Source organism: Mesocricetus auratus, unplaced genomic scaffold, assembly GCF_017639785.1.
Source record: "Mesocricetus auratus isolate SY011 unplaced genomic scaffold, BCM_Maur_2.0 Super-Scaffold_100013, whole genome shotgun sequence".
NCBI lineage: Eukaryota > Metazoa > Chordata > Mammalia > Rodentia > Cricetidae > Mesocricetus > Mesocricetus auratus.
In genome coordinates this window covers 59,567,973-59,582,387 of record NW_024429196.1, presented here as the reverse complement: position 1 = coordinate 59,582,387, position 14,415 = coordinate 59,567,973, and the positions used below count along the sequence as shown (strand labels likewise).

At 43.2% G+C, this 14,415-nt stretch overlaps 1 protein-coding gene across 1 annotated transcript in view; it reads left to right on the top strand.

The window, feature by feature from the left end:
* Window positions 1-2,871: 2,871 nt before the first annotated feature.
* The window catches only part of Bloc1s5 (biogenesis of lysosomal organelles complex 1 subunit 5), a 34,721-nt gene continuing 23,177 nt past the window's right edge, over window positions 2,872-14,415 (top strand). Inside the window, exons 1-2 of the mRNA XM_005066368.4 lie at window positions 2,872-3,038; window positions 6,540-6,622. Coding sequence (XP_005066425.1) covers window positions 2,927-3,038; window positions 6,540-6,622 — 195 coding nt within the window. The 5' untranslated portion in view covers window positions 2,872-2,926. The remainder of the gene's footprint in view (window positions 3,039-6,539; window positions 6,623-14,415) is intronic.

The window sequence follows — 14,415 nt, the reverse complement described above, 5'->3', positions numbered from 1 at the left end:
CCTGCCTATGTACCTCCAGTCTGCATGTGACCAAGCTTGTTTACAGAAGAGAAAACATAGGGTTTGTTATCTTACATGAACAACAGCCCTGAGCATTCCAGGAAGTTATCTGTCCGTGGGCAACTGGGGTTTACAGGTTTGAGGCATTTTTGTTTTATAGAACTTTTAAGCTCAGTAACTTAAAAATAACTTTACTTTCACAGTGCATCGTGTGGCATGTTTCTACAGAGACGGCTGGAACTGCTGTGACCACTCTGACCTTTAGTCTCCCCATCTGAAAATGGGGATTGGCATACATCAGCCCTCCTCATATTCTGCATCCACAGATTCAATCATACAGAGAAAGTATTTTTAAATGTCCCATTGTTTATGCCATGTATCATAATTAAACCTGTAATGACTGCGTCTGTACTGAGTATTGGTGTTTTATCCTTGTTGTTACTCTAGACGCAATAAGAGTATTGATGAGAACAGGAAGTAGAAACTGGTCAAATAGAGCAGATATTCCAAAGCAAAGCTTCTAAGAATGTCCTTGCTGAAGGACAGGAATTCTGGAAGGGAGCTCTGGTTCCTGGTTCTTCACTGTCTCTGACCCTTTGCTGGAAGCTGTAAATGAGGACCCAAACGAAACTGAGTAGAGACACCAACCCTACTGACTAACCCATCCCCATCCCATGCTTCATCCCCATTTCTACTATAAATCCTTTCAAAACCAGATGGATTAGCAGCTCAATGTCACCCTATTTCTTGGGACCACCTCCTGTTACATAGGAGCTCCCTTTATATGTATGTCCCAGTTCTGTGCAATCACATCATTTCATACAAGATACTTGAATATCATCCATGGGGTTCTGTAACTGATACTTCCTTGGATCCTTGATTAGACTAATGACAGTTTTAAGAGATATAAGGTGTTTGATGGAGTTTTATGTATCTCAACATACAGAACAAATAGAAAATATGTTAGTGGTGGTGATAAGGAAAGGTTAAGTAGAAGAATTGAAGCAGATTATATGATGCCCCCAAAGCAGACAGAGGTGCCTGGAGTGATGGTGCAGACCTGCAATTCCAGTACTTGGGAGACAAAGGCAGCAGAACCAGGTGTTCAAGAATACCCTTAAAGAGCAAGTGTGAGTCTAATCTGAGCTACATGAGTCTCAAGAAGCGGTTTTTGTAATAAAATATTTTTGAGGTTTATTTTTTTTATGTGCCAGGTATTATAGTAATTGCTTTGTATCATTTTTATTGTGTTTTTTTTTGAGACAGGGTCTTGTGAGCTAGAATTCCTGATTCATGTGTTGGGATCACAGGCATACAAGCTTATAAATATTATCTTTAATTACCACAACACCACCAAAGATAGATACTTTTATGACAATTAAGCAGAAAGGAAATTTGAAAGTAAGTGGCAGCCCAAGAATTTGAACCCAATTCTGTTTGTTTTCAAAGTGGTAACTATGGATGCTAGAATTTCTTTTATCACTCATAACACAAAGTTGGCAAATTTCAGAGGTGAAATCCGGAATCAACATTTAAAAAAAACAGCCACATTATTGTAAGAGAAGCATCCAACTTTCCTTACACCAAAAGCATACCATAGAGTCTTCAGAGGTTTCCAGCAACCCACAGTCTTAACGGAAAATTATCTTTACAGTGCAGAAAAATAGGGTTGAATAAGGAAGCTTCTTGAAAGTGGGGAGAATAAGTGCCTTCGAGAACTATGCCTGCTACATATTGATTAAAAAGATAGGAGATGAAATTTTGTATTTGTTCTCACTTTGGAGTCCATCATTTCTTCTGCTAGTAATTCCCAAATGCCTGCTTCACCTAGTCATTTTCTCCTCATTCCCACACATCTCATTTCAGGCATGACATCAGAAACTTGCCTCTTCTGGGAATGCACCCCCCCATTGTCTTGTTTACATTGCTTTACATTCCTCCTTCAGCATTCACTTAGATCTTTTAGGGTGAGCATTGTCCAGAAAAGAGGAGCAGAGGAAGGGAGAGATAACAGTTGAGTCCTTAGAAAGAAGCCCTGGATAAGCAGAAGGCAAAAGCCACTGGAAGGCAGTGAATTTCCCTTTGTAATGCATGAATATTTGTTGAGAAAATGAACATTATGGAATTTATCAAATGTCAGGAGTTAAGTGTGTGGCAAGTAGGTGCTTTTTTCTTCATTTTTCATCAATTCAAGCAGTCAGTTCTTTTCATAGTCACACATATTTTTATTCCCTATAACAAATCATTTAAATCTTGTAAATAGGAAAGGTGCAGCAGATTTCTTTTTCTTCACATGATCACAAGTGAACTTGGTAACTTGTGAAAATGAAGCATGGTGGCATAGGGCTGTAACCTCAGGTAGCAGGAGGCTGAAGCAGGAGGGTCCTCAGTTCAGGCAGTTCAGGATGCTTAATGAGTTCAATTCAGGGAGACCATCTCAAAAAACAAACGAGAGTTACTTAACCTCTAGCCATGTTGCTTCATTTATTAAAAATTGTGATCTTTCTCCTCAGGTTGCCATGATGGTCCCAATGTGACAATTCATGTCAAAATGATTTCTAAAATAGTGGTGGCCAGTAACAATGTAGACAATATGTATATACTACTACTGTTATTCTTCTGCACTCCGTCCCTGCCCCAACCACAGAGAGTTCTCGCAGGAGTAGACAGGAATAGCAGAGATAGTTGTAATTTTCAGATTGATTTTCTGTATTCAGGAATATTCTGTAATCGGATTAATTTTCAAATTAACTTTCAGATCAGTTTTCCGTATTCCGATCACCTGCCCTAATCCAGCATGGCAGCATCAGCTACACTCACAGCTCCTTTCCGGAACCCAACGACGCCCTGTGATGACGCAACCCCCTACTAGCCTCCGGGTTTGCGCCTGCGCAGCGGAGCCCTCGGGTGGGCGGAGCTGGTCGGCATGAGTGGCGGAGGAACGGAGACCCCTGTAGCCTGCGAGGCCGCTCCGGGAGGCGGCAGTAAGAAGAGGGAGTCGCTGGGAACGTCGGGTGCGGCGCACCTCATTATCAAGGGTACGGAGCGGAGGGCGTGGTCTTCCGTGCAGGGTAGGGGAGCGTGCGGGGCCCGCCCCTCCCGGTGCTCCCTGGCTCGCCCGCCGCCCTCAGCCGCCTGGCCTGACTCTGTCTCCGCCCCAAGCTCACTTCCCAGCCCGCAAGACCCACCTCAATGCCACCGGCGAAGGAACTAGTTTGGGCCCCACACAGTCACTTAGTAGGCTGGCTTCGGTCCTTCTCCCTTCCCTACCCTTCGCGCCCGGCTCATGCCACAAAGAGAAAGGACGTCACTTGGGAAGACGTCCTGAAACACCGTGCACAGCTCCAGACAGTGCTGACCTGTCTCCTTTGAACCTCAGACGGCTTCAATCTAAATTACTACAGTAACTCAACTAGGCTTAACTCCTAAACCTCTGAAGTCCCCGTTTCCGGCAGAAAGACCTCCAATTGCGTTTTCCACTGCCTCCCTTAACTCTCTGCTGACCCTGTCCGTCTCACCTGCGCCGCCTGGAGGGGTGGGGAGGTGGGGTGGGGTGGATATGGTTTCTTATCATTGGTGCGGATTTCCATTTTAATCTTACCGGATCTGTGGGCAGCCCCAGCAGAGCTGGCTGTGGCTGGTTTTCATGTTGTCTCTTAGTTTAATTTGGTGTCAAGCAGTATTTGCATGTGTATTAAGACTAAGTTAGAATTATTTCTGTGTGCAGTCCTAGTGAAGAATTGATTCGTTTTATGACTTGTTGACGCACCGTCGTTCCATCTACAAGTGTTTATCTTGTGAAAGTTTGTACGTATTACACTGTAACTCCTCATACCACATCTCTGACGAAAACCCATCTGTGAATTTGCCCCGTGCCTCTGTGGGCTTGGGCGGCTCCGCTCTTTCACTGTTGGAGACAGTGCTGCTGTGAACATGCGCGTACAGACATCCTTTTGAGGCCTCATGTTCAGCACTTGGGGATGTATCTCCAAGTGGATTCCTGGGTCATATGATGGTTCTTTAAGCTTTCTGAGGAGTTGACATAGTCTATATCTGCTACATCTTTTCTATTCTGCCGTTCTTACCATCACTTGTCATTTCCTGTCTTTAGTAGTAGTCATTCTAGTGGGTGAGAGATGATACCTCTTGTGGTTTTGATTTGCATTTCCTGTGATGTTGGGTGATAAGTGTACGTATTTTGGCATGCTTACTACTTGTTTGTAGAAAAATGTCTATTTAAGTCCTTTACTGAGTGATGGTTCTTCATGTGTTGTTGAAGGCAGCTGTGCTGACCACTGTATCGCCAATGCTGGTCTGTGCAGTTCCTTAGTGCCCTTGAGCAGGAGGTTGCAGATATTTTTCTCTCTGGTTGTCTTTCATTCTGTTGATTGTGTCTTTTGAGGTAGAATTTTTCAATTTTGAAGTAGTACTGTACTGCAGATCAACCCAAGGCCTCCCACATGCTACACAAGAACCATACTCCAAGAGGCTACATCACCACCCCGTTTTTCTGTATTCTTATTTTGAGATGGATGATCACTGCCACATTCAGGACCCAGACACCCAGCCCGCCCTGTATAGGTACTGAGAGAGCTACTGTTTCTTCTTATCCAGTAGCCTCATGGGATTTACATCAAAACACTTCTCTGTGTCTTTGTGGGGAGGTATTTATCTAACTTTCACATTATGATTGTGTAGAGATCAAAGGATTACATATTTCAGTAACATTTTTATTATAAACCAAACAATAAAAAGACCATTTATAGCCTGGCTAGAGTTGGATTTCTGTGGAAATCTGTATTCTACACTGCATGATTAAACTAGAAGAATTCATATTTAATATTTGGCACTCTTACAAACTGAATTGTTATAATGGACTTGTTATAATGGCAGTAGGTAGCATTGTAAGTACCTAGTAACTGTGGTAATGTGTATTTCATGATATGTCCCCTCCCCCCAGAGTTTTCCACAGTTGAGGTTTTAGAAGTGACTGTCAATTTACTTCTGTGTAGAACTGGATTATCTCTGCCAAGTCAAAGTGAGCTCCTGTTATATCATCAGGCTGCAGAATCTGATATCTCCAAACCAGCCAACCTTAGCTGCTCCTCAGTCATGTAGAAAGAGATGGTAACTCATGTGTGCTGTGTGAATAGCACCAACAGCTTGCTCTGTGAGATGCTCACCAGGGAAGAGGTGATTGGGTGCCTTTGTTTTACACCATATGCTGGAAGTAGATGCCTCTGGTGCTTCAGGAATACAGCATGAGGACTGTCTCTGAAACCTGGGCTCAAGTTGGTTAGCATGAACGACGGTGTCAGGGAAGAATGAGGGCTTAGTGGTTGTAGGGGAAAACTGGCATTAGGTGATAGGAGTAGCTGGGGTATAGAGTTCTAGGCCGTGGCACTGTGGGAGCTGCATCAAGATGCCTGAGACAGCAAGTGTGTTTAGAAAACTGCAGGTGACTCAGAATGGAAAACCTTAGTTGTGTTTTTTGGGGAGCCAAACTGTGTGTATCCTGTTAGCCAGTGTGTTTCAAAGTCTCTTGTACTCTTGGGCTGCAAATAGATGCTCTCTCTTGAGAGTATATTCTCTGCACAAGGCCTATAAGCTCCCACATTCTCTCCTTCTCACCCAGGCAGTCATAAATCCTAGTATACCACTGGTTCCAAGATCCCAGTAAAGAGCTCTACATACTCTGTTGCATACGATGTTTCTCAGACTTACTAAACATAGAACTTTCTTCATTAGAGAAAACTCCAAATATCTCCTGCAGAAACGATGTGGGTAGTAACCTGTTGAGAGATTTAAACACAGTTGTGCTTCTATTTTTTCTACTTAGTGTATTAGCAAGGTATAGCCTAAAAAAACCAACAAAACACAGAATTGGAATCTGGTGCACTTTAAAAATAAAAAAATATAGGAAAACTATTACCAGCATGTGAATATAGAACAAACATATTTTTATTTGGGCATTTAACTTCTCTAGCTGTGGAGAATGAATAGACTGACTTACCCAAATAGATGAAATCAGGATTTTCTCTCATAGCTATGGCTTTTTCAGATTTATTATAAGATACTTAAAACCAGCTGAGTGTTGGTGGCTCACGCCTTTAATCCCAGCACTCAGGAGGCAGAGGCAGGCGGATCTCTGTGTGTTCAAGGCCAGCCTGGTCCTCAAGAGCTAGTTTCAGGACAGCTTCCAAAACCACAGAGAAACCCTGTCTCAAAAAAACAAAAAACAAAAACAAAACAACAACCACAAAAAAAGATACTTAAAACCAACACTCACCACCCATCATCTCAGCATGGAACTACTAAGGATATATGTCTTCAGCTCTGTTAGATATTGTTAGGGGGCTCTCAAAAGTAGTTCCACCAATTAACACACACTGGAAGTGGATGAAATTCCCTCCTGATCCATGGTTTGAACTGGATTTTAGCCTATCTTCACCTGTTCTAGAGAAGGGGGAGAGTAAAATGGGCCAGAGATTGCAGCAGTCAACATGAATTAATTCTCCACTCTTATTTTATCTTCCTAGATCTTGGAGAGATTCATTCAAGGCTTCTGGATCACAGACCAGTTACCCAAGGGGAAATTCGTTATTTTGTAAAAGAATTCGAAGTAAGTATCTAAAACTTACTTTGCTGAAAAGCTTTGTGGCACTAATTGTTAATGACCTCCTATGCCAAAGAGTAATGTCTGAGGTTCAAAACCTGACTTTATTTTATGTCTTCTTAAAATGTATGTAGTAAAAAATTATGAAAAGATGAAAGTAGTTGTTAAATGCAAGACCAGACAGCAGGAGATAGGGGGCCATTCTGGTGCCTACTCTTGAACTTTTTAATGTTTGTCAATTGCAGACTTTTTCTCTGTGAAACCAGATAAAGTGAAAAAAAAAAAAAAAAGAACTCCCAGGGATTGATGGTCTGAATTTCCAGATGCATTTGTTGTATTTTTTTCCTTGGTTGGAGCATGAACAGTCAAGCTGAAACATGAGAACTCCGCTTGTCTCTTCCATGCTGTTCACATCTGTGAACAAGTCTACATGACTTCACCTGGGAATTCCCTTGCTTCTGATTGCTGTGCCTGTTTAACCATCCAGTCAGTTTCAGTTTTCACTCTGCCCGCCCTACTTAAAACAGTGTTTCCCTCTTTAAAACCCTTTGCCAGCTGCAGGATGAAGTTCAGGCATCCTCTGTGACCTCCCCTCCTCTAGCTGAGCTCACCACCTGCCGCTCTTCACCGTGCTTGGGAGAATGTGCAGTCCTGTTTCATGTTATTCTAGTTCTGCACAAGCATTCAGTGGTAATCTCACAAGCTGCTGTTGTATTAGGATTCTATGGAAGTTCAAGTTCTCTCTTCAGATGAGACTTTGACCAAGAAAAATGTTTGAACCTGTCAGAAAAAGAATCTCCTAATAAACCCTTAAAACTACAGCAAGTCTATGGTGCTCAGCCCTCTAGATAGAGCTGTAGCATCAGACAAGCATGTTTTGGTTCAATAGACCCTGTAACTCAAAACTGCCTAGTACCCCACAGGTTCTGAAATTTAAAGACATGTGCAGAGGCACGTGGGTCTTAGGCGTGTCTGTTACCTAGTGTGTAACTCAAAACTGCCTAGTACCCCACAGGTTCTGAAGTTTAAAGACATGTGCAGAGGCACGTGGGTCTTAGGCGTGTCTGTTACCTAGTGTGTAAGTGACTTTCTCATCACTTTGACCAAACACCAAACAGAAGCAGCAGAAAGGAGAAAAGTTTTCAGCCTGGAGGGGGAAGGCATGAGAGCAGGTTGAGCAGATGGGGCTCTTCACATCCGGGAGGAGGAAGAAGCAAAGGCGGGACAGGAAGCAGGACCCAGCTGTAAGCCTCCTGGGTCAGCCTCAGGGAAGAACTTTCTCCAGCGGCAGTCTACCTTCTGTAGGTTCACAACCTAAAACAGTCCACCAACTAAGAGTCGAGACACGTAAGCCTAGACATTTCACACTCGAACAATAACCCCAGGAACGTTAGCAGTTTTCAACATCCTTGCTTTTGTGTGGGATAGAACAGTGTTAGACAGAGAAAACCACCTAAAGGGCGTTCTTTATATGTCGTGTAAAAACATTACTAGTCCCTGCAAACTTGCTATGATTCCTTTATTTTTGCATGAATATGTTTAAAAAGATTAAATATTCCATATAGGATAAAGATATAATTATCCTTAAGCCCTGGATAAATTCACTATGTAGACAGGCTGGCCTTGAATCCCTAGAAATCTGCCTGCTTCTGCCTTCTGAGTGCTAGAATTAAAGGCATGTGCCACCATGCCTGGCCTTAGTTACATGTGATACTGTTTGTTTATCTTTAAACACTTTTCTGAATCCTAAGTGTACAAAAAGTAACAGCGTTGCAAATCGTCAGTGAGGACAGAAAGTGCTGGAACATCGTTGATGCAGCAGTTCTTCACGTTGTTGACAATGACAAATTCTAGTGTGTTTAAAATCTACTGCACTTAACTAAGAGAAATGCAGACACTTCTTATGCCAGCTCACCAGCCCTTTCTCCCCTTTTCCATAGCTAATAATGTCAGCAGAATGTATGTCACTGTATACAAGACACCCTGAAGCTAAAAGGATGACCTAACAACACATCCAGCCCCACAGTACACTCCATGGGCTACGGCCCCTCCCAAAGGCATCTTCTCCACGCCTCACTGCCAAGCCAGGAGCATCAAGAGTTTCTTTAGTGTTTTGCTTTCCTTACAAACTAAGATACGTACAGCTCAGGATTTCTATCCTACAACCACATACTCAATACTGCCTTACAGAAATACCAGGAACATCTGCAAATGCCTTGTCACACCACCAGCAAAGTGCAGTGAGGGGAACATGGAGTGCCTTTTCATTTTAAGAGTGTTTGGAGGGGCTGGAGAGATGGCTCAGCAGTTAAGAGCACTTGCTGTTCTTGGAGAGGACTTGATTCCAGGTCCTAGCACGCACGTCAGGCAGCTCACAGCCACCTGTAATTCCAGCTCCAGAGGATCCAATGCCCTCTTCTGGCCTCCTCAGGCACTGTATTTATATGAACAGACACAAACACACATAATTTAAAACAAAATACAAAAGGAAAATAAAAATGTTTGGAGCTACGTATAGCTTTGATAGTTTAAGGATGTGGACACTTGTATAATCCACTGACACTTTGAGGGACAATATAATCATGATCCATTTTGTAATAAAACCTAACAAGGTTAAACCCCTCAAATAAGATGTTTCCCTACTGTGCGTAGACAGGGGCATGGCTGCTGTTATGTGTTTTAAAATGAACCCTCTTTCCCCTCTTCATCTTCCTTTTCTACCTTTTTCTGGGCGATGTTAGAAGGACCCTTGGCACCATCAAACTTCCCTTAGATTTCTAGCCACTGTCATCCTTCCATCCGTCTTCAGCTGTGCGGCCTTGGTGATGTGTGACCGCCTCTCACTGTCCTTCAGTCATTCCACATCTCACTCAGATTTTCTGCCCGCGTTTATGGGTTTGACCTTGGGATGGAATTCTGAGCAGAATAAGGAAAATGTAGACCATGCTTGTTGTGGGGCACCAGTGCCCCCTTTCCTCTTCCGTCCCTCAGCTGGTCTGTAGTCCTTCATTCCCAGCCATGGTGCACTTTATCTACCCTTGCCATTTCGTAACTGGGTACCCTCTGTGCTGGACATGTCATCCACCGCTTACAGCACTGTCGCTTACAGCACTGTTTGGAAAATGCTGAAACATTGACAGGGACCTTTAGGCTTTTCTTCTTGTGCTTTTTTTCTTCTTCATGTATAAGCAAATATTCTCATTAACTTTAACTGTCAGCTTGATACAGCCTAAAGTCAACTGACAAGGGAGTCTCAATTGGAGGAGTGCCCCGATCAGATTGGCCTATGGGTGTGTTTATGTCTTGATTACCTTGATTGTTAACTGGGTGATTCCAAGCCCACAGCAGGTGGTTCCAGGCTCTACAGAAAACTAGCTAAGCATGAGCTTTCAAGTGAGCAAGCCAGTAAGCAACATTCTCCTTATGGCAGTGGCTGTCAACCTTCCTAAAGCTGTGACCCTTTAATACAGTTCCTCATATTGTGGTGACCGCTCACCCCCCCCCCCAGCCCTCTTTTCTTCTTTTGGTTTTTCGAGACAGGGTTTCTCTGTGGCTTTGGAGGCTGTCCTGGAACTAGCTTTTGTAGACCAGGCTGGTCTTGAACTCACAGAGATCTACCTGCCTCTGCCTCCCAAGTGCTGGGATTAAAGACATGAGCCACCAAATGCCTGGCTCCTAAAATCATTTTCATTGCTACTTCATAACTGTCATTTTGCTGCTGTTATGAATCATGATATAAGTATTATTGGAGAGAGAAGCTTACTGAAGGGGTCACAACTCACAGGTTGAGAACCACTGTTGTATGGTTTCTACTTCAGATTCCTGCCTTGAGTTCTGTCCTGCCTTTGCTCAGTGATGCCCTGTGACCTAGAAGCATAAGTCAGATAAAGCCTTTCCTCCCCTAAGTTGTCTTTAAGGGTGAGCTCTCTCATAGCAACAGAATGAAACTTGGATGGCAAACATTTTGCACTTTGGTTTCTTGGGGACCACCTTTAACCATCCTGACTATGGTTTTCTCTGATTTAGTTGCTCTTAAATGTGGAGTTATAGTGGGTTCTTCCTTTTCCTTCACTCCAGCAACTACATTATCATCAAGTTCACCCCAAACCACTTATTAAACCTTTCCACTTACCTTCTTATGACTGGCCTTGCCCCCTTGCAGCCCTCCCTGTGGTCAGTAGACTCTACCTGATTACCCCATGCCCAGCCTTATTTCTGCAGACCACTTTTCACACACTTGCTTGCTCATTTCCGCTCTTACCACCCTCACTGAATCCCTTTGCATAAATCCATTTCCTTGGCCACACTTCAGAATCTCTGATGGCCACAGACTGTTGTGCAGCTCCGTACCCACATTACTGCATCCACTTTCTTCCTTTTTCTTCAACATCTCTCAGTTATTGTTATTCCATCTTTCTAAAATGTCCCCTCTCTCTATTTTTTTGCATGACTCACTCTCCTATTTAGAGTATAGGTTGAATGATCACCACTGACCTTCTGCAAAGCAGCCACAGAAGCATCTGTCTTCCTGTTCTCTGGGATACTCTGTGCAGCACTACACTTCCTGATACCACGTAGCAAATTCCCACACATATAAAACAAGTTCCAGTTATTCGAGTTCTTTATGTCAGAAGTCTGCACATGGGGTGGCCAAGACCTCAGCTCGGCTTCCCAGGAAGCCAAAGTGAGGGTGTTGGCCATGCTGCATTCTCCTTTGTGGATCAGGGCCATCTTCCAAACCCACACTGTTGTAGCACAGTTCAGCTCATTTCTGGAGGTGACTTTCAGCTTGCAGAGGATAACTGTAGACCTTGTCATGTAGCTTCTTCTGTCTTTGGAGCTGGCATTGGAGAGTCCGCCTCACCTGCAATTCCTCTTATGCTCTAAATCTCTCTGGCAAGAAGAGCCCCTCCCTGCCCAGGACTCACTTTACAAGTCAGGGCCTCCACAGATAACCGCTCTACCAGTCACCTTCTTGGAGACCTTAATGCTCCCGTAGTATTTATGTCTAAAACCTTAATCCTTCATTGTTATTTCTCCACTGGCACAGCAGCTGCACCTGAATCTATTGCTGTTTCAGCCAGTAACTGCAACTCCGCATTACTAGCCTGCTTCTCAGGAAGCCCCCTGGAGGGACTTCTACATCTCCCTGGATCCGATTCCTGCCTCTGCCACCAAATGTAGTTTTTGACTAAATCTCTATCATTCTATTTACCAATAAACTCGAGAGTCAGAGGCTGGGGTGAAAACCTGCTAGCTCAGAGAAGTTGAGGAGCAACTAACTGACCTTCCCTCTTCACTGGCATCTCAGGAAGAGAGTGTCTCCTCTGTCACTCCTAAAAAGGACCACCATACTCAGGTCTCTCCCTCCTGCTTCCTGTCCATGTTTCCATTTTCTGGACTCCCTCTGACTCTCTGTAATTACTTTCTGACTAGTTGCTGGCTCTACCTCCTGACCCAAGGTTGATTTTATTTATTAACACAAACACTAATTTGGGATTCACCGTGTGATCATATATCCCCCAACACTTCATAGTAACACAATTAGGTTTAAATTAGCTGGGAGATAGATGTGTGTGCACCAGGGTGCAGACTTTGGAAGCCATTTAGAATTCTGCTGGCCAATCCAGTTGTGTTCTTTTTGTTCACCTTGCTGGCCTTTATCACCGGAGTGTTGGCTTCAGAGTTGTCATATTCTCTTTTGTATCCAAAATCTGCAACTGTGTTGGCAGAGTTTACAATCTTAAAACTTGGGTTTTTGTGACATTCCATGACTGGCCTTTCTCTTAAGTCATCCTTTTTGTTAGTTTTGTTAAGACAATATTTATAAATATTCTTCAAAGGACATAATTTATTAAAATGCTTGCAGAATTTTGAAGTTAAGGTGGCATCTTTAATCTGACTTCCTGCTTCATAAAGATTGAGCCCAGGGATGGAAATCGGTGGTTAACTAATGGCTGTCATCTCTAAAATTAAGTGTCTGCTGGTATGCTTATGTTGGTATTCTTGAAGTAATGTAGATGTTCCCTTTTTTTCCTTTGTTTCTCTGTTAACTTTTATTGATTAAATGAAAGGTTTATACAAATGAAACTGAGTCCTGAAAAGAAATTTTACTTCTCTTTTTCATTATTCTTTATTTGAAATGACTTCCTATTGAAGTCAGTGCCATTTGGGACTGGAATGTGAGATAGTTTTCAAGGGTCTTGGACATGTATTTAAGAGGGCATTGCTAAGGATTTCAAGGCATTGTAGATAGGTAGGAAAAACATGGCAATGTGCCATTTGTACCTGGGATCCAGTCCTGGCCCCCTCTTAGTAGCTGTGATTGTTTGCTTTACAGGGCTCAATTTCTTCATCACTAGAAATGACAACATGTATGTATATGTTTATGCCCCATGTGCGTGCCTGGTGCTACAGAGGTCAGAAGAGGGTGCCACGCCTCCTGGGTTCAGTTTTTCATAACTCTAGATAGAATAGGGATCGCCTAGACAAATGGTATAAGCTTATTCTCCACACCTTCTCTCCCTACCCCTCCCATAGCCTTTTCTTCTACTCTCTTTATCCTCCCTCCCTCCCCTCCCCTTCCCCCATCCTTCCTTTCCCCTCCCCTCCCCTCCCCCTTCTCTCTGTAGACCAGGCTGGCCTGGAATTCACAGAGATCCTCCTGCCTTCTGCCTCATGAATGCTGAGATTAAAGACGTAAGTCACCACTACCAGCTTGTATAAGCATGTTCTTAAAAAAAAAGTTCACTAAGGGCCTGATGAGATGGCTATGCATGTAAAGATAGCTGCTGCCAAACCTAAGAACACACATGGTAAAAGAGAGAACTGCTTCCTCTAAGTTGTTCTCTGACTTTCACGTGTGTGTGTGTGTGCAGACATTAAGACACATACATACACAAAGTAAATGTAAATATTTTGAGAAAGGAAAATTCTAGTAAAATAAGTGTTCCCCATTGGCCAAGATTGATGTAACCATATACAGAGAGTTAAAGTATGTTGAGCATTTGTATAAGTCACATGTTAGGACATAAAATTATATGATAAATAAAACAGACAGAGACACATGGTGACCCATCCTCCAGGAAATAAGTCATATCTTGAGGAAGTTCTCACTTGATACCGTTCTGTTCTCTATAGGACCCAGAAATGGAGTCTTGGCCTTGTTTGATCTGCTCTTTTTGACAAGCACTCGGTCTGTTCCTTTGAATGATGATCTCCCATGCTGTTCCTCCCAACTGCTTAGTGTACCACAGGCACTTCCCCAAGTGTCAAGAATCCACTCCCCTCTCCGTTTGCTGTTCCACAAATTAGAAGGAAAAGGCTGGAGGCTGGAGAGATGGCCAGGCTGTTGGAAGCTCTAACTGCCTTTGCAGATGTCCCAGGATCAGTCTGTGGCACTGCATGATGACTCACAGATGTCTGTAACTCTAGATCTAGGGGACCCAATACTCCTTCTGATCCCTGTGGATACCAGGCACACATGATGCAAGTAGTATCAACATACAGGCAAACACTTATACATATGAAATAAAATAAATCTGAAAAACAAAAGGAGAAGGGCCGAAAGCAGTCCAGAGACTTGAGAGTCCAGAACCATGTGTAGCGTTTCCACATTTCTGCACACGCTGAGAAGCGTCTTTAGTGAGGAGAGACACAGCAGAGCCTCTTTGTATCTCTGCCACTCAGGTAGAGTTCACTGTAGGAAGAACTGACCAGCAGCTCAACTGTTTTTTTTTGTTTTTTGTTTTTTGGTTTTTTTGTTTTGTTTTGTTTTTTGTTGTTGTTGGTAAAAGTTT